General features: G+C 56.8%; 4 protein-coding genes across 4 annotated transcripts; 2 read left to right on the forward strand and 2 right to left on the reverse strand.

Annotated features, from left to right (window-relative positions):
- Nucleotides 1-3,762: 3,762 nt before the first annotated feature.
- On the forward strand, nucleotides 3,763-8,974 carry BBK36DRAFT_1138771 (hypothetical protein; the record flags this gene model as incomplete). The annotated part of the gene is made up of 3 exons (XM_024893263.1): nucleotides 3,763-7,170; nucleotides 7,235-8,849; nucleotides 8,913-8,974. 3 exons carry the CDS (start codon nucleotides 3,763-3,765, stop codon nucleotides 8,972-8,974), a joined length of 5,085 nt encoding a protein of 1,694 aa, XP_024751990.1.
- Nucleotides 8,975-10,545: 1,571 nt separating this feature from the next.
- BBK36DRAFT_1111859 (mitochondrial carrier) lies at nucleotides 10,546-11,764 on the forward strand (the record flags this gene model as incomplete). The annotated part of the gene is made up of 2 exons (XM_024889743.1): nucleotides 10,546-10,687; nucleotides 10,833-11,764. 2 exons carry the CDS (start codon nucleotides 10,546-10,548, stop codon nucleotides 11,762-11,764), a joined length of 1,074 nt encoding a protein of 357 aa, XP_024751991.1.
- Nucleotides 11,765-12,227: 463 nt separating this feature from the next.
- On the reverse strand, nucleotides 12,228-12,616 carry BBK36DRAFT_1106713 (ribosomal protein L22e; the record flags this gene model as incomplete). Its single annotated transcript, XM_024889215.1, has 2 exons — nucleotides 12,228-12,345; nucleotides 12,417-12,616. Coding segments are annotated over 2 exons (318 nt in total), but the record flags the coding sequence as incomplete, so codon positions are not given.
- Nucleotides 12,617-13,548: 932 nt separating this feature from the next.
- BBK36DRAFT_1191505 (hypothetical protein) lies at nucleotides 13,549-15,806 on the reverse strand (the record flags this gene model as incomplete). The annotated part of the gene is made up of 1 exon (XM_024896720.1): nucleotides 13,549-15,806. A coding segment is annotated over one exon (2,085 nt), but the record flags the coding sequence as incomplete, so codon positions are not given.
- Between the last annotated feature and the right edge of the window lie 4,117 nt (nucleotides 15,807-19,923).

Genomic DNA, 19,923 nt, shown 5'->3' on the forward strand with positions numbered 1-19,923 from the left:
GGATTTGCTGTCTTCGTTTTCTGAGTACTTGGGTTGCAGCTTTTGGTTGTGCGAGGGCGAAGCGTTGGCTTATGATACTTGGGATCTTGATGTTATGTTTTCTTGATGAGCAGGTGGCGTTATGGGCGAGCGGGCGATACCAGTGTCTGGCAATTTATTTTCCAATTTCTTTTCGATAGCAACCTGTTTTTTGCCCTTCTCTACGCTTCTTAGACAATGGATGAGTCGATGGGGTTCTTCGGGAAGAACTTCCGTCAAGTGTTTGGACAGGGTTTTGAAGTTTCCTCATCCGAGACATGACCTCCCCCCTGATCAGTTCAAGGGAGCTGACAAGCCGGATGTTTGACTTGCAAGACAAAGTTGTCTGAGAGGAAGCAACTCTTGGCGAAATTTGATGTGTTGATACCACCTACTACTACGCAGCACGCAGCACTATCATGTTGGGCCTGGACCTATCTCGTCTGGTTCACGGCCTGATGCAAAGCGTTTCCATGTCATCCGGGGAGAACATTCTGTGCAACTTGATGCCCAACAGTCACACCATATGCAGATTGTCCATGTACCAGCGCTGTCATCGTGTCTCTCAAGTTTCGCCCAGCTCACGCTTCACAGCCCCCCTCGTGTCGGAACGAGAGAGACTCGCACAGGGCATTTGTATGTTGGTTGCCGAAGGCGCATGTCGTCGACGAGAAGCACAGACGAGTAGTATTCCGTGAAGCGGAGTGACACCAAGTCGAATGCACTTTTCCACCTTGCCCTTCACACGAAATTTGTGTCCTTTTTCGTCGTATAATGCTGTGAGTGTCCCTCTTTGCGGCTTTTTGTCGCGGAGCATATGCGGTGACACACTTTTCTTGGGCGCTGCAAGGGAGAGGAAGGATTGAGGGCCGAGATTTGCATGCAAAGAGTTTTTGTGGCAGCGGTGTGAAAATGCTTGAGATGAAGAGTGTGTATTTGACGGGTGATTTGGACGGAAGCTGGTTCTTGCGAGGGCCTTTGTAGGTACTGCAGGGCTTTGACGATGCGAACGTCGTCACATCAAATACTCATGTACACAGGTGGTTGGCTTGCAGCTCGTTGGGATGTCGCTGTATCGAGCCGATTCGTTGTCGAATTGGCGAAGAATAGCTAGCAGAAAGACATTCCATTTGATCGACTGGATGCGACTGAAACAAACTCACTGAGGCCATCTGAGTAGAAACAGCAGGATAACTCACTTACGTTGGGATGATGCATGTTCTTGTAGGACAGCACTTCCGAGTCACGGCATGCTCCCCGGTTTCCTGTCGCCGTTGGAATAAGCTCTCGTTCGCACCAGAGGCCTTATTTGGTAAAACAGACCACGGCATTTTCTGTGCTGTGGGAACATCTGGAAAATGAGAGATAATGGCTGAGGAATTTTCAATCGGCGGCTCGTCCGCGCATATGTTATCGTCGTCACCTTGGGATTGGCTGATGGAATTGTGCTGTACATATCCAGCATTGACATGACAAAATTGCCGAGTGAGGCTGCACTTCGGCTCAGCCCTATCCGTTGACTTGAAACGCAAATGAAGACCTAGGCGAGAGCTGTAGACGTATGTGCTATGCGCCATCGGCAAGGGAAAACGACTGGCGATGCACGAGGATGGAGGGTTTTGGAAGCGCACAATCGCAACGGGTGCGAGTCCAGATCGGCTCTCCGCGCATGTAACAGTCGAGCCCATGCACATCACCCAGAGATGCCCACTTTCAGCCCTCGCAACTCTCTGCCTCTGGTTCCTGTCCCGGCCAAAAGCGCGATACTACTATCTAGTACGTGGTTGCAGCACAGTAATACTATCCTCTTCGTTACCCTGCCAGCCGTCCATGGCGGTTCGATTTCAGCCATTGGCGGGTCCTGGTTGGTTCATTGTGCGGGCGGGTCTGGAGCTGTCGGGTCTCTTCCCATGTGCCAGCCCAGGGGGGGCGGCATCACCTACAAGTACCTAGGTAGGCAGTATGACCAAATGGCTGGCGGCTGTGGTTGCGGTGCGGCTTGTTTGGGGGGAGGATGAAGGCCATGCATGCTGCTGTCGGGACGAGTGAAGGAGTACACGGTACTGGGGGGGTACCGGGACGGGACTTTGCGAGCGTCTGTCGACAGTGCAAGCACTAGAGCATGCAGATGAGGGAATAAGCTGGAGGAGCTGAGGCGGGAGTGAAGAGTCCAGTATGACCGTGTTGGGCGTCAACGGCCCTGGGTTGAACAGGTGCTGATGATGATGCTGGTCATGGTCATGGTCATCCCGATTCGCGCTCCCCTTTTCTAGGTACCTGGGTAACATGGAGTAGTCGTGTGGTAGCGCAAGCTCGTGCAACGGCGCTGTATCACCAGCCTCGTTCTTTTCTTCTCTCCTCTGCGTCTCCAGTCTGGTGTTTGGCCTCTAGGTAATTACTGCGCCACCGACTAGAAACCAAGTCGAGCGCAAGGGGGTGGAAACCAGAGAAAAGCAAAATCAACCTTGAAAGGAAGGGGAAGAAAAAGAAGTGGCTGGTTGGACGGTGCAAATCTGGCCCAGTCCGATTGATCGGGCTCTGTCCAGCATCACCCGCTGAGGTACCGCCCAGGTACGCGCAGGTTCCCGGTACTGCGCACAGGCTCCGCGCGCCCTGAAGCCTCGGGCCCTCTAGGCCCCCCTCTAGGCTCTCCAGGCCCTGCTGGGACCGGCTTAGTGCTCAGCTAGCACACCCGTCCAGCGGCACCACCCACCCCTGCCCGCGCCGCCCAGGCGCCATTGGGCCAGACTCCAGCACATCGGCAGCGCCAACTCATCAAGCAGAGGCCCCAGCCCGCTTCGGGACAATAACAACGGGAGGGCCTCACTCCATCGAATCTCACTCTCCTCATCACTCCAACCTTCTGCATCGCATCGCATCGCATCGCCCACCTGCGCCCCTCGCCTCTCCTTCGTCGCCGCGTCCAGGGACGACAAACGAGGGCCACAAACAGGACCAGCGGTGCTTCTTTGGAAGCCTCACAGACCACCCGCCAGCTTCCCTCTCGCTCCCCCACATCGTCGCCTCGCATTTGCGCTTGACCTCACCGACTGCCAACCGCTTCTCTGCTCGCCAGCGTCCAATCCTCCAATCCTCAGCTGTACATACTCGGCGCCTCCATCGTCCCTCCGCATATCATCATCATCATATCTTACATACTTGTGCCTGTACCTACAGCCTACAGCCTCCAGCATACCTACTGTACGGACAGCCCACAGGCCCTGCAGCAATTCCCCTGACTCTGCAGTGCTCTCCCTGTTGAATGTCGTTTGTGAGCGACAGCCTCTTTACCGCTCTGGGCCCTTCTCCCCTTCGGTGCCTGAGCTTCGCCACTTGGTACAACTAATTGCCCTGCCCTCCCCGATTTCTTCTCCTCTTTGGTTCCTGTAAGTCTCTGACGTCCAATCCCCCCTTGTGTCGGGCCCATCTTGAGTGCTCGAGTGGGATCTCGTCTCTACTTCAGCTCTATTTACGATCCTTGATATTTTTTTTTTCCTTTCGTATCGTTCGCCTTCTTTTACTGACGCCGTTCAGAAGGCGCCTTTCCCCCTCATCGCCGTAGCGTTGGGCCTTGTTCCGGATGTCTGCATAAACGCTCTGTCTTAGTCTCTTACTCGACCTCGACTACTTTGTCCCCCCTTCTCCTAATCGCGAGGAGTTGGGCCCGTGAGAGACACCTGCCAGCTGCCACTGGACGCATAACGACAGTTTAAGGGCAAGGATACCGATTGCCTCGCGCCAAAGATGAGCACCGTCAGCAGGAAGAGCCTTCCATTGCCTGCGCCGACCGAGACCGACGAGACGACAACTCCCACGGAGCTGACCGCCGACCTTTCCAAGCTTGGCGATGAGAAGTCGGGCTACTCCCTGCGAGACGACGGCAATCCAGTCACCATCCGCACCCGCGGCCATAGAAGCCATCGCTCCCAGACGTCGCTGCTGATTGAATACTTCGAGGGCAGCCGAACGGGCAGCTCCACCAGTCGCAAGCCAAGTGTGCGAGTGCGGCTCACTCCCTCCAGCTCCAAAAAGGGTAGAAGAGACCACAATATCCAAGTGACGGAGACAAAGTCTTCCCGCAAAGGCTCGCTCACTCGACGGATCCCCCTGGAGGATGAGATTCCCTCTCGTGACCTTGAGATACCCGGAGGAGTCGATGACGGCCATAGCATGACGTCGTACGCTTCGGCCACTGAAGAATCCACCGTCTCGCGCAATCCCATCGACATAGAGATCACCCAGGGTCAGCAACCGCAGCAGCGAAGACGTCGCCCTGCCAGCCCGCTGATCCCGACGAGCGAGCGAGAGTCTTCTTTTCCACCCGGAAACGGATCTGAGATTTCTGCCATCCCAACCGACAGCTTCTTGGATGGCTCTGGCCCCGGAGGAGACCAAGGTTCCGGAGAGCACCTCGAGGATGCTGTGGAGGAGCCGCGAGCCACCAAGACTCGATCCAAAGAACGCTCCTCCAAGTCCTCATCAGACAAGCCCAAGGAAAAAGGCGAGCGGAAGCGGCGATCCAAGAGTCGCGCAAGTAGCATCAGCGAGCTCCCGCCTGACGATAACTACACTTCATCGCGGCGTCGCTCCAGCCGAAGTCGCAACCCGGAAGGTCATGTATCGCACGTTTCGGCCGCCGACTCGAGTGTTCTGTCGTCCAACGTGGCCCCGAGCCATCGTTCCATGGACACCCGGTCTATGCGCTCTGGGGCCTCCAAGTCCTCCATCAACAACCCCAAGCTTCTTGAGACAGTCGAAGACGCCATTAGACGACTGATTTTGCCAGAATTGAGTGCCCTCAAGCGAGAACAGAGCAAGCGTGAAGGCCGACGCGCCTCCTTCACCTCAACGGGCACGTCTGGCTCAAGAGAAGACATCCTTCCAGACCGCAGGCGGTCCGCAAGTCAGCGACCCGATTCGACCAGAGACAAGGACGCTCTCAAGGAGCACGCCAAGCCCAAGGAGAGACGGAACCGCGAGGCTCGCCACGACTACGACGACTTGTCGGTGCATAGCCCCAGCCGGGATTCCATTGGCGCCGACTACCGCGTTCACGATGACGGCGACACGCCAAAGAGAAGCGGCAACCTAGCCAAGGCCGCACTCGCCGCCGCGACCGGGGCGGCAGCTGCTTCGGCGCTGTCCAGCGCAACGGACGATCAGTCTGAAGTGGGCGAAAAGAGACATCGTGAGAGGCGTAGAAGGAGGACGGAGTCCCGAGTGAGGAGCCAGAGTCTAGGTCGTGAACGATACGCAGAAGAATACGACGATGACGAAGAGCCTCCGCCAGCGCCGCCAATGCCGCTCATGAGCGAGATCAACCCTTCGGAGATGACAAGAACCTCCATCTTGTCTGCAGAGTCTGACGGGCCTCATTCGGCCACTGAAGAAATTGCCCCGTTAGCTGACCAGCAGAGGGACATCCCATCGCCCTCGTCTACACCAACTCCTTCCAGGACGCCTACCGACGTACACCAAGCACTGGGCAGGAGTCACGCCAATGTGTCTCACGGCGACTTGACTGCCCTGCCACGCGGTAAGAAAGAGTACAACCAGAATGTGGAGTACGAAACGGACGACTTTGGCAACAAGATTCCTGTCGTCCCGTACGACGGCTACGACGGAAGCCCTCGTGATATTGACCAGGGCGATTATCCAGACGACGGATACGAAGATGCCTACTACAACACGCAGGACGTTCCTCCTCCTCTCAAATACGTTCCGTATCAGGCGGGCGCTCGTGGCCTGAGCCCGATCCCCAGCGTGTCTGGGTTCACCGAAGCTGATGGCGAGACGCCCAACAGGAACTCCCGAGGCGACGCCTATTCGTCCATCAAGTCTCGTAACTCGATGCAGTCCATTGACTCTGTCGCCAGTGGCCTGAAGAACAGAGATTTCGACGCCACTACATCGGCTGAGGCTTCTCAGGTTGGGCAGACGGCTGCAGGAAAGCCGGTCCGTGGCATTGCAGCCAACCCCAACATCATTCACCCCGCCATTGCGGCCGAGTCTGCCGTCGCCTCTCTCATCGATGGGTCGATGCTCGACCAATCTGTCCTGACTGGCGTGTACAGCGGCGCCGGGGACTCCAACCTCTCGTATGATGAGCGATCCAAGCTCCAGAGCAGCCGAGGTGTCAGCCCAGATAAGCATGCTGGCATGGAGAATCACGACTATGAGGATGATCGGCAGCCAACTCCCGGTCAATCCCATGAGTACATGGAGTACGAGCTTGATGAGAATGGTCGCAAGGTAGCTCGCACCAAGTACCACCAGTCCCCCACCTCCTCCGAAGCTGCCATCACTGCTGGCGCCGTTGGTGCTGCCGCTGCCGCCTTGAAGGCGGCCCAGGAAAGGAAGCAGGCCACTGTCGAAGATGCTGCCGAAGGCGACTTTGAGCCAGCCGGAGTGTTCCGCAACAAGTCGTTCAAGGAGCGGGCCATGGAGGGCTGGAAGCCGCGCAACACTCCCACTCACAGCCTAGACCGGCTAGACTACGAAGCCGCGCCTCGGATGGAGGCCAGCAGTGTTCCTGAGCACGAAGACCCCATGCCTGAGATTGGCTACATGGACGACGACCTGCTGACCAACCCATCGATCCTGCAAGATGAGCCTGGCCCCGGCCAGTGGTCCGGAAAGGCCACTCCTACAGAGTATGGACAAGTCATTTTCAAGTCCCAGTCTGACGAGGACATGCGAGATGCTCATCTCGACGACGAGGCTGCCCTCAGCAAGCAGCCAAGCCAGGAGGACGAGTGGCGGAGGACGTCGGCCGAGCGGAAGCGCGACACTCTGCTCACCAACCCGTACGAGGATGCCAGCCCGATCGTGAACCCCGCGCTCAACGACAATCTCCTTGCCTCTCGTGGTCTCGGTTTCAGCACGGGCAGCCCTGGATACAAGTACGATGAGGGATACATGTCCAACGGACCCAACCGAACGCCAGAGGTCGAGCCCAAGGGCAAGGCAGTCCGCATGCCTGGTGGTCCATCAAACTACATGGGCGGCGGTCAGGATCCATTCTACGGGCAGGACAACAACCGCGCTCTCAGCGGCATGTCTCAAGGCATGGCCTCTCCGTTCTACGATGCCTCCACGGGTGGCGGCATTGAGCGTATCGAAAACAAGGATATTGTTGCCTTGATGCAGCACGTAAGTTGATGAAAAAGATGGTCCCAGAAAGCTCAGGTGATTTGCTAACAAGTGTCCCCTCCAGCTCATGGTTCGCGATGCACAGCGAAGCGCCCGCGACACGGAGATTGTCGCGTTGCTCATGAATGCCGCGATTGAGATGCGCAACTCCTTCCGGGATCTGAAAGAGCTGGTTCAGGACACTGGCGAAGATGTCATCTTTGCCAACTCCGAAAACACTGAGAAGCTCCAAAAGGCCATCAACGGGCCTCGACCTTACCCCGGCCCTCGGTCTGTGCAGAGCAACTCAGTCGCTGGGACCACCGCAGACGACATCACGGTGAAGAAGAAGGCCCTGTGGAAACGAGCGCTCCAAGGCCTCAGTGCCAAGGGCACCAGTGATCTCACTCGCATCGAGGACATGCTGATGCAGCTCCTCGGAGAGGTGGACGTTCTCAAGACGCAGACGGCGCCGCCCATCTCGGCCAGGGTCTCTACCAGCGGCGCAGGGCAGTCGTTTGACAATCTCCAGCCAGAGGGGCAGTACGAGCACGACAAGGGCTATGAGCCCGAGGGCAACTCCACCGCTAGCCACGGCAGCCAGTACCAAGGGCAGCGCGGATTCTCGGACCATCGCATCGATACGGTGCCCGAGCACGAAGATGAGTACGAGTACGACCACCCCACGCCAACGGCAGAGCGCACCCAGGTGATCTCTCCGCTGAGCGCCGGGGACCGTGATGCGCATCGCGGCGGGTCGCTTCCGCCAGAGGGCGCGCCGCAGGTCTCTGACCAGGGCTACGACCACCCGCACAGCGCCGACAACACGCCTCGCAGCGACAAGGGCAAGAAGGGCAAGTCGGGCAGCTCCAGCTGGTTCCCCAAGATCTCCCGCTGGTCAGGGACGACGGCGTCCAGCGTGGGCAAGGCGTTGCGCGGCAACGGCAAAAAGGACGCCAAGGACGACGTGCTGCAGTCTCGGTCGGCGTCGAGCATGGCCTCGCGCGACGACCTCTATCCTCTCGACACGTATGGCGACGACAGGTTCCACAATGGGTATATGGAGGGGGGCCGCCTGGCGCCGCCGCACGAGATTCTCGAATCATCAGCGCCCATTGTGCCGACGATTGCGACGCCGGAAGATCCAAAGTACAAGGCTCACCGCAACTCGATCAATCTGATGCACCCCCAGCCGAAGCAAGGGCAGACGGAACGATTCCGAAACGCCCTGGAGTACTCTGCCCAAGACTTTGACGCGCCGGCAACGCCCAGGACCGCGGACTGGGGTGGCTCCATGAACAGCCTCAACCGCCTCAACGGTGCTGCATCCGGGCGGTACGGCAATGAGGGTGGCGATTACTGGCCGGCAGCTCCTCCTCAGCAGCAGCAAAACACCGGCCCAGCTCGGCCGCCCAAGGAGCCCCTGAACGACTCGTCGGAGCAGACGCCGCCTCGGACCACACGAGTCTCGGCGCTGCAGAAGGGCAGCCCCCAGGGGCCCCAGGGCTACGAGAGTGGCTACGGCAGCGGCAGCGGCACGCACCCCAGCCAGTACAACAACAGCATGAGCCCCAAGCCGGAAAACAAGAATCTCAACGCCGCCCTTGGCGTGCCATCGCGCAGGCCTAGCGGTCCCCGGGCAATGACACCCAAGAGCCCAGAGGAAGATGCGGCCCGAGAGGACAGGCGAAGGAAGAGAGGTACGTTGCCTTGAGACTCATTGCTGCTGCGATTCACTCAGCTTACTGACATGTCGATTACAGACACCTTTGGCAGCCTCAACAGCCACGTGAGCCAGGCCAGCCAAGAAACGGATACGTTCTAGGTGAAGTCGTGCCGTTGCTTTGGACCCCGACCTATTGCTACACGAGTTGACGACGTACATGAAAGAAGAGATGGATGAGCCTGTTGTCTCATTTCTTGCTTTTCCTTTTCGACACATGGCTTTTACTACACAATACCCCGTACAAAAACATGAATTTTTTCTTCTTCTTTTTTTCCCTGAAAGGCGAGTCTCCAGTTTAGAAAATGGGCTGAGAAAAAGGGGTGACGAGAGATAGCAGTGAATTGGGAGAGTTACCCTGCCTGGCCCGCACGTTGTCGAGGGGGGAACGCAAGGAGGTTGGAGAGGGCTGGACACGCAGCAGGGCAACTTGCGAGGATACTACATAATGCTATGGATTGCTTCGGGGAAGCCGGGGGCAAAGATATATGGGACGCGAGGAGGCAATGGATTTTGACGGAAATGTGCTTTGCGAGACTATATTCTGCGTTGAGCGGCCCTGGGCAGCTCCGTTTGTTTGCTTTCGTCTTTGAGCCTCACCCTTTTGTATTTCTGAGATTTCTTCATTTCTTACGACGACATGACATGAACATTTGACTTCGGAGCGGAGCAAAGGTCTGCGGTGGCCTTGATGATGTGAATGATGCACTGATGGCTTCGAAGCGGACTTGGGAAGTCAAGGGGCGATGCGATGAGATGAGACGCTGACGAGTGCAATTGTTGTGTTTGGTCGGCATATAAAAAAAGCACAATTGGTCGACATGAAGATTCGCCGTGTTAAGCGGCGTTCATTTTCCGCTCATTGTGTGTGATGTAGTACCATGGGTTGTGATACTGGTCTTGCGCTGTGTTGATCCATACACGTCAAGACACGTTGTGAGACTGCTGTGAGACTCTCGGTGTATGCATGTCTCCGAGACGCCAGCAGCAGTCGATGCCTTTTTTTTTTTAACTAGGAGATGAAAGATGTCGATGAGAAATGGGATTTGTGACTGGACTGGCTCAGTTTTTGGTTCTGTGCGTGTATTACTGTTCCCCCGTCTTATTACGTTTTGTTGGGCGGCAGCATGACTATTCGTGGGAGTAGTATGTAATATCTGTTGGAGTAGGTATGTAAAGTAGGTATTACAGTATGTTGGGTAAGGTAGGTTGAGTCTCTCCCCCACTTCTGCACGGGATGGGATGAGATTCATCTTACGGGGGGGGGGGGATAATGTATGGAGGAGCTTATCTAACGCACCGGCCAATTTCACACTTCATCTCAAGGTATTCCTTTCACTCTCTCTCTACAAAGTGTGCGATTTCTTGTTCTCTCTTGTCACCTTGCTTCTTTTGGCATTGGAGTTTGTTCTATTCTCTGTCAGCGCTGTTGCCAAACTCTGGTAGAGAAAAGAAGCAGACCTGACAAAGGGTCGACAGAACAATCCGAAGCCGGCCTTCTAAAACACCAACTCCACCATTGTCAGCAAAAGCAACTTCAGATCCTCATTCTCCTCACATCACTCCCCCATCCTCCCCTCCTCCATTCCTCACTCGCTCCCAATTAGGCTGCTTTTTCTTGGGAGCTGAGATAGAGGAAGACAAACATTGGGGCTTTTTGTCAGGTCGCCCAAATGGAAGAGGCAACGGCTTCGTCGCCCGCGTCCGTGGTGGTGCAGCATGAACAGAAGAAGAAGAAGTCGGCGACATCGGCCAGCAAGCGCGACTACAAGGGCTTTGTCGCGGGCGTCTTCAGCGGCATCGCGAAGCTGACTGGTAAGTTTGGTTCATAACTCGAACTCTCTATATCCTTCTCCCAAATCACAACACAACATTTTTCCATCTTCTTTGCGCCCCTTGTCACGACACCATACATTTCATCTACACATTGACATGGGCTAACACAGTTTGAAACGCAAAGTCGGCCACCCCTTTGACACGGTCAAGGTCCGCCTGCAAACCACCCAAGCCAGCCGCTTCGCAGGGCCCCTCCAGTGCGTCCTGCAGACGGTCCGCCATGAGGGCGTCACGGGCCTGTACAAGGGCGCGACGCCGCCGCTGGTCGGGTGGATGTTCATGGACTCGGTGATGCTGGGCTCGCTCAACGTCTACAGGAGGGTGCTGGCAGAGCACGTCTTTGGCGCGGACTCGTGGGCGCCGGGGCTTGGGCCCGGGGGAAGCTTCTTCTTCTCGCCTTCTTCTTCTCCTTCTCCTTCATCATCATCATCATCTTCGTCACAATCTTCAGCAGAAGCAGCAGCAGTAACGTACCTGCCCCCCCTGGGCCACGGCCTCGCGGGCATCATGGCCGGCGCAACAGTCAGCTTCATCGCCGCCCCCGTCGAGCACGTCAAGGCCCGCCTCCAGATCCAGTACGCGGCCCGCAAGGCCGACCGCCTGTACTCGGGCCCGCTGGACTGCGCGCGCAAGATCTACGCGCACCACGGCCTGCGCGGCGTCTACCACGGCCTGTCCGCGACGCTGCTCTTCCGCGGCTTCTTCTTCTTCTGGTGGGCCAGCTACGACGTGCTGTCGCGCGCCCTGCGCCGCCACACGAGCCTGGGCGCGCCCGCCGTCAACTTCTGGGCCGGCGGGCTCAGCGCCCAGGTCTTCTGGCTGGCGAGCTACCCGAGCGACCTGGTCAAGCAGCGCATCATGACGGACCCGCTGGGCGGCGGGCTGGGCGACGGCGAGAGGCGGTTCGCGCGCTGGAGGGACGCCGCGGGCGCCGTGTACAGGGAGGGCGGGTGGAGGGGGTTCTGGAGGGGCTTCTTGCCGTGCTTCTTGAGGGCTTTTCCGGCGAATGCGATGGCGTTGGTTGCGTTTGAGGGGGTCATGAGGACGTTGCCTTGATTGTTTGGTGATGCCGAATGAGAGATGCTTGGAGTTAACATACAGATATAGCGGTTACATAGACATGGCAGTTTGATAGCGCATCAAGAATTGACAGTGTCGATAGCCTTGGGTCAGGACTGGCTGGCTTCCTTAGCATACCATATATCACATCATCCAAAGTATAACATCACGGAACAAAAGACACGATCAAAATGTAGGTAAGTCCACTCAAAGATGGCTGGATTTTGTATTGACTGGAGAAGACTCCAGAGACTGCCCCTTTTCAAGAGATACCACACGCTGTCGACGACTCTTCTCAACAGAGCCGCACGCGATTATGTATCAAAAAGGGGGTTCCAGGCTGGGAGAATTCACCAAGAACCATCCTTTTATCGGTTTCCCAAACAATGGCTCCCCTAAGTTCCCTTTTTTTTCCCTGACCTTTTTTTGAGCTTTCGTGCAAAAAGGCAGATTACTCATCGTCCTCATCGGCGTCATCGTTGACGACGTTGAAGAACTTGAGCTCGTACACACCGCGGGAGGTGGAGACGACACGGAGCCAGTCACGGAGCTGCTGCTTCTTGAGGAACTTCTTGGTCCTGATCCAACAGGTTAGCACTTCATGAAGAAAACATGACCAAAAAGGGGGGGGAGGGTTTTCAAATCGTACAGGTACTTGAGGTAGCGGCCAGACAGGTCGTTGTGGGCAATGACCTCAATCTTGCCGTCGCCGGACTGCTGGATGACGACGTTGTCGCCCAGGTTGTTGGTGCGGCCGTCGACCTTGATGCGGTCCTGGAGGAACTTCTCGAAGGCGGAGACGTCGAAGATCTTGTCGCTGGCAGGCTGAGAAGCGTTGATGATGAACTGATGGGTTCCCAAGTTAGCCATTTGTCCTCTTTCCCTCCCAACTTCTTCTGAGGCAGCAGCGTTTTGACAAGATTGTTCTTTTCCTCCTCCTCCTCCTTCTTCGCCAATTGGCTTCTTCCTTTTGCCCTCTTGTTTCCATCTTTTCTGCGCTGTCATGGTTTCAGGGAAATAAAAGCAACTGGACAAACTCACCTTCTTGGTCTGCTTCTGGGCCTTGCCCGCCTTCTTCTAAATTCATGACAATTCTCACATCAGCCTACTGCAATCTTTTCTTCTTCCAAGATCAGCAGACACAGCCGTGCCCCCCTCCCTCCTCTCTCAACCCTCTCCCATCCTCCATCCTCCGTTCTCAGAAGGAAAAAAAAGGAAGCGAGATAGGGGAAAGAGAAAAAGGGGGGGAAAGAGGCAACAAGCTGTGCCGCCTACAGCAAAGCCAGAAGTAGAAATGCCATTTCGTTCGCTTGTTTCCCTTCTTTCGCTTCTTATTTTTTCAAGAGGTAGTTGAACATACTGTAGGAGCCATTGTTGATGATTGGTGGGGGGGGGGTTGGAGATTTTGTCTGAGTGGACGAAAAGGTGAAGAACGCAAAGAGGTCAAATCCTGCGCCTTTTGTGGATTGATGTTCTTTGAGGTTGGTGTTTAGCCTAACTTTTTTTTTGACCCTCGCGAATTTTTTTGAGCTGTCGGTGGGTTGGTTCGGCGGAATTAGGGCTGAGGCGGATCAATGTGTGCCGAGGCTCCGATTGAACCAACGTTCGTTGCTGAGGTGCGCCGTGTCACGTGATAATTTCAACGTCGTCCGTCATGATGTTCGGCCTTTCCTGCTCAGTGCTTCGGGACCGCCAACGCGAATTGATCTGAAAATCGGCCTCTTGCCAGTATCACGAATCTGCAAAAGAAGCTCCATCATTTCTTCATTCAAAACCAATTGCCTTCTTTTAACTTTAACCGAACTAAACTATCATAAACCAGCCTAATGGCCAGGACGTTACTATGAAGAAGAATAGATGATCCATACACGCGTGATTCATTAAGTCGTTTGCATAAACGTGATCCCATAATCCATCGCCGCCGCTTCTGCCACATATACCATTCCTTCTCAAGTCAGTTGAACAGTCTCTTGAAAACTCCCCTGAGCCCCCCAGACTTCTTCTCCTGCTCCTTCGCCTCCTTCATCCGCCTGCGTTCATGACGGGCTCGCCGAGCAGCGTCGTCGCCCTCTTCCAGTGGGCCTGACTGCCTAGCAGGGTCTTCGATGCGGCTCCTGCGAGGCCTGTCGTAGGTAGCCTCAGACATGCGACGATCACGGGTCCGGGGAATGTCCCGGTCCCGCGTTCTGGGTCTCATCTCCTCGGGAAGAGAAGCATCGCGTGTTGGCGGGTACGCGAACCTGTCTTGAGGTGGCGGCGAAGACGACTTGCGAACGACGCCTTCGGCATTGCTCATCGCGAAGAATCGCTTCTCCGGAGAAGATTGCCGTGGGTAGTCATCTCGAGAGTAACCAGTATTGCTTGAACGTTGACGGAACGAGCGACTGCGATGGCGCTTGATCTCCTCGGGTGGCAAGTCGAAGCCCACCTCTTTGCCCTTGCGCTCTGGAGCGGCAGGGGCAACAGCAGGGGCCAGGGCTGGGGCCAGCGCCGGCGCGGGCGCGGGCGGTGGTTCTATGCTTTCCTCAGCTGGCTGCTGGAAGATCTGCGGCTCCGGCTCAGGTGCCAAAGTCTTTCCGTAGGCTTCACGGCGCTCACGGCGACGCTCGCGACGGTCTTGTCGTTCACGCCGCTCATACTTCTCAGCGCGACCATACACCTCCTCTGGCACCTCACGGCTGTTGTTAGCCGGTTCGGGACGTTCAAAGGGCTCGGGACGCTGGGTGTATTCGGGACGCTCTTGGGCGTCACGGCGGTCGGAACGATCAACAGCACGATAGTCTTGTTGGTCTCGAAAATCGTAGTGCTGACGTCTTTCGCGACGCTCATAGTGACGCTCAGGTTGACCGTACCGCTCGTGACTTTGATACCACTCGTAACCGCTCTCGTTGACATGCACCTCTTGCTTTTCGAGCCGCTCAGCCTCCCGGGCAGCACGGCGTTGAGCTTTGCGTTGCTCGTGGGCTTCCTGCTCCTCCGGAGTTCTGAATCTCCGGCTGGAAGAGACAGGAATCTCGCCCACCACGCCGCTGTGGCGTCGTCGAGGAGTTCGAGGTGGCGTATCAAGCTTGGATGACCCAGATCCAGGTCGAGAACCACCGCTGTCAGGAATAGAACGGCGGTAGGCTGACCCCTGAGATTCGTGTGAGCGGCGCTTGCTGTCTCTGTTCTCTTTGTACTCTCTGTACTCTCTGCCCTCTTCTTCCCCACGATTCCTGCTGGAATGGGAAGAGTGGCGAGAATGGCGGTACTTGCGGCGCCGTTCATAATCTCGGTCACTGCTTGACGAGATGTGCTCCTTAGATCTATCCTCTGCAAAAATGTCAGCTATGGATTTACGAAGATCCTCCTCCTCAGAATCACTATTACTCCTGCGTGTAGTCGGGACGGCTAGAGACTGATGTTCCTCCAAATCCAACATCATCTGATGGTCTAGATGAGGGAGGTCTCCGCCGTTGCGGAAGCCGGGCAAGGATAGACGGGCGGCAGGCCTCGATGCCTCTGCAATGGTATTGGGGGCCACGGCAGCTGCGACTGCGCCTTCAGCTTCATGAAGTTCTATCTTCTGCTTGTGACGCAGCATACGAGCCCTCCGCCTGTCAATCGTCGCCCTGTCGGGAACCACAACGGCGGGTGTCGGCGCTCTGAACTCATCATCCAATAACACGGAAAGAGACAGCGGAGGCGGAGTATCTTGAACCATTTGGTCAAATTCCAAAGGAGAGACCAAGGGGCCTAAGGAGGCCATGTGCGGCCACCTCGGGGAGCAGCGACCTTCGGCGGCGGCGACGGCGGCGACGGTACGAGCAGGATATCGTAAAGGGGGCACAAAATGGCCAGTTGCGGTTGCGGTTGCGGCGGCGGCGGCGGCGACTTCTATGGGGATCGCATTTCGATCCGATTCACGGGATGGCATCATCTCTCTCTTCCTCACAACCCTCGCCTGGAATCCATCGTCGGATTGAGCGGCCACTCTCCTATCTGCAGTAAACAGCGGTCCATCGAGCGCCTCCCTGTCGATGCTGCGGCTCAATCCGGGCGTGGTGAATGCGTTTATTCGTCCGCCTTCTTCTTTCCAGACCCGAACAGCTGGGTGCGTAGCCACATGAACGGTGCCAGTAGCCAGACCGTGAGCGCCTCCAGAAGAGACGACTTGGGCTACATCTTGTAAGTTTTTGTTTTTCTCAAGAGGCTTCGCCCGTTTCGTGATCTCTTTACTTGCCTGTTCGAAATCTATCGTCGTCACTGCCTTTGAGGTCGAAGTCTCTCCGCGGGGTGATTCCTCTGATGGGGTATCCTGGGCAGTCTGCGAGGTGTCCTTCTTCGCATCAACAGACACCTTGGACGTTGAAGGCTCGGCGGTTTCGGCGGCAGTTGTGGGTTCAGCTTCTCGGGCTGCAACAGGCTCCTCAACGGGCTTCGTAACCTCAGCGGGGAGGGCAGTCTCTCTTTCTGTTTCTTCTTGTTTAGGTGCTTTGTCTTCCACATCAATTTTAGTCACCTCAGCTTTGGGTGCTTCGGGAGCAACAGGCTCCGGAGCAGTTCCCTTGTGCCCACCTTCTTCAACTGCGGCCGAGATGTCGCGTTTGGAGTCATCGGATTCGTGGTGAATGACCTCGCCAGTCGCCACAGCGGCCGTGGCGACAGTGGTAGCCGCAGCAGCTCCAGCAAAGAGAGCAATCTTGTCGGACTCGTCCGGCAGAACTGGTGCCAAGGTCTTCTCAGCATCCTCCTGATCGTGAGAAGGCAGCGGCTCAGAGACGGCCTCCACATCAGGTTTGGAAGAAACAACAGGCTCCTCAACTGCCGGTGTCTCAGCCTTTGCAAGCTCGTCTCCCTTGACGTCTACCGTCTCCTCCTCTCCCAAGGCCTGACCTTGAGCCTCCGAAGTGTCTTCCGAATGCAACGCCAAAACGCCGTCGTCCTTCGACTCCTCACCCGATGTGGAGTCGCCAATCCGTCCCGAAATCTCAACAGGGGTATCATGTAATGAATGCTGCTCCTCACCTTTCCTGACTTTCTCTACCACGTCCTTCTCGACCGAAATAGGACCCACAGTGTCCTTGCGTTCCTCTTCCTCGGTGCGCTTGGGCGCCTCCACCTCCGCAGTCACAGGCTGCACAACTTCCTCCACTGGCTCCGGCACGAGTGCCTTCTCGCTCTCCACCGCAGCAGCCACGGGTTCAGCTTCGACCGGGGCCTCTTCAGCCACGGGAGCTGGAGAGGGCGACACCTCAGAGTGCGTCTCTACCTCAGCAGCAGAGTGTTCCTCAACTTCAGCAGGAACTTCGACAGGTGCTTCAACAACCGACGGGGTTTCAATCTCCTTAGGAGCTTCTGTAGTGACCTCATCGACATGGGAAGGCTTGGAGTCTTCAGTTACCTCGGAGGCGGCTTCATGGGCGGCCTCGACAGCAGGCTCCTCAACCTCAGCTGGGGCGACAACTTCAGGCACCTCATCCACATGCTTCTCTTCCTCGTGCACGGGTTCGGAAGCAGTGGATTCAGTCGGCTGGTGCTCGTGAGAGGGCTCGTGCTCAGCAGCGACCTCGGATTCCGTCGCGACTGCAGACTCGGCGACATCGGACTGGGCAGCGACCTCAGCATAGGTAGCAACCTCAGACTCAGCCTCGGCAGCAACCTCTGGCTTAGGAGCGACCTCAGACTCAGCAGCAGCCTCAGATTCGGTAACTACCTCGGATTCGGTAGCAGGCTCAGGCTCGGCCTCCTTGTGGGCGTCGCTCTCAGTCTCAGCCGGTGCCACGTGTTCCTCGGTGATTTCGCTCTCCGTAGTTTCAGGCTTCTCCTGAGTCACGTCTGATGCGGCGTCGGCTTCCTCTGGCTTCTTGACATCCTCTGCAGGAGACTCGACCTCAGAATGCGTAGCTTGAGCAACCTCTGACTCGTCCTTGGAGACCTCGGACTCGTTGACTTTGGCAACCTCCGACTCATCCTTGGAGACCTCGGACTCATTGACTTGGTTAACCTCCGACTCATCCTTGGAGACCTCGGACTCGTTGACTTGGTCAACCTCCGACTCGTCCTTGGACACTTCAGACTCGGCGACATGAGCAGCCTCGGACTCGTTCTTGGACACTTCAGACTCGGCGACGTGAGCAGCTTCGGACTCGTTCTTGGAAAGTTCAGACTCAGTGGCCTCCTCTGCAGGAACAGAGCGCTCCTCAGAAACCTCAGACTGCTCAACAGCAGGCTCTTCATGAGAAGCTACCTCTGACTCAGCAGGCGTCTCTGTAGGCTCCTTGACATCCGATTCGGGTTCAGCCTCCTCAGCCTGAGCCTCAACCGGAGCGGCTTCCTCTTCATGGGTGACTTCAGCCTCATCCTTGTGGATGTCAGAGCCATCGACAGGGGCCTCAGTCTGGTGAGCTTCGACATGCTCGTCGTGAACCTCTTCCTTAGCAGCTTCCGTGTCGTGAGTATGCTCAGCTTCCTCGCTTTCGTGAGCGGGCTTGGCTTCCTCGGTCGATTCGGGCTTGGCTTCCTCACTGTGTACCTCACTGACGGGCTCATGAGACTCAGTCATATTGTCCTCGGGCGCCTCCTCAGCGGTCTCCGTCTCCTTGTGAGCTTCGACGTCGGCTTCGTCGGCCTTCGTCTCACCCTCAGCAGCGACGAGTTCGTGTTCGGTGGCAGACTCTTCAGGCTTCTCAGAGCTCTCGGGCTTGTCCTCATCAGCGGCCTGTTTCTCTTCAACCGCAGGAGTCTCCTCTTGGGCGGTGGTCACCGGTTCCTCAACGGCGGATTTAGCATCGGACTCGGGCTCGATTGTCGATTCAGGAGCCTCCTCGGCTTCATGTTGAGTCTTTGCTTCTTCCTCGTGGTGCTCAGGCTCGGCGGCCTCTGGCTCTTTCTCCTCGGGAGCATGAACCTCCTCTGAAGGCTTCTCCTCGGACTGTTTCTCCTCTTCAGAGTGCTGTTCCTGCTCGATGGGCTTCTCTTCCTCAGCGGGCGCCACTTCAGAGTGCTGTTCCTCAGAGTGCTGTTCCTCAGAGTGTTGTTCTTCAGCGGGCTTCGCTTCTTCCGAGTGGTGAGCTTCTTCGTGAGGCTTCTTCTCTTCGGTTGACTTGTCCTCATGAGCAGGTGCGACCTCCTCGGTAGGCTCAACCTCTTCGGAGTGGTGAGTTTCCTCAACAGATTTTTCCTCTTCAGCAGGGTTTGCCTCCTCGACAGGCTTCTCCTCGTGAGCAGGGGCTGCCTCCTCAGCAGGGTGGACCTCTTCGGTGGCCTTTTCCTCTTCGGCAGGCTTCTGTTCCTCCGAGTGGTGCTCTTCGGCAGGCTTTACCTCGTCACCAGGTTGAGCCTCGTCGGGGTGCTCGTGCTCCTCAGCAGGCTTCTCCTCCTCGACAGGTTCCGTCTCACCTGTTGAAGGGGCTTCTTCGGAGGGTTTCTCCTCTTCGTGAAGCTTTTCTTCCTCCACAGGCTTGTCGTTGGAGGTGTTGGCTTCCTCGACATGCTTGTCCTCTTCCGAAGGGTGCTCTTCGGCATGGACCTCTACATGGTTCTCCTCCGCCTTGTCTGCCTCAGCCGACTCGGGAACCTGGGCGTCCTCCTTGTGCTCTTCCGGTGCATGCGACTCTTCAGCCTCTGCATGCTCGGCCGCGTTCAAGGGCTCCTCAGTGGACTTTTCAGCCTCGACAGGTGCTGGGGTTTCTTCCGTGTGAGCAGTCTCCTCGACTGGCTTCTCATCGTGTGTCTCTGCCGTCTCGTGAGACTCTTCAGCAGGTGTGACGTCGTGAGCAGCAGGCGCCGAGTCTGGCTCCTTAGCAGACTCATCTTCTTGGGAAACGTGCTCGTGCTCGTGCTCCTGAACCTGGGGGGTCTGCTCGTGCTCCTGCTCGTGCTCTTTAGCGGCCTCCACCTCTGGTTCTGCGTGTTCGGGCTGTGCAGTCTCAGCAGCTGAATCTTCGGTCGGCTTCACTTCTTCCTCAGCAGCGGCGGCTTCTTCTTGGTGAACTTCCGACTCGGCCTCCGGCTTCACTTCTTCGGAGACGGGAGCAGCGTCGTGTGAGTGCTCGGTATCAGCCGCGTTGTCGTCCTTGGGCGCCTCGACATCGGCCGCATGCTCTGGGGCTGCGGTGTCGGTCTCGGCCTCGGCCTTCTCCTCTGCAACCGGCGTAGCTTCGTCCTCACCTCTT

Source organism: Trichoderma citrinoviride (genome assembly GCF_003025115.1).
Source record: "Trichoderma citrinoviride strain TUCIM 6016 unplaced genomic scaffold BBK36scaffold_3, whole genome shotgun sequence".
Taxonomy (NCBI): Eukaryota; Fungi; Ascomycota; class Sordariomycetes; order Hypocreales; family Hypocreaceae; genus Trichoderma; species Trichoderma citrinoviride.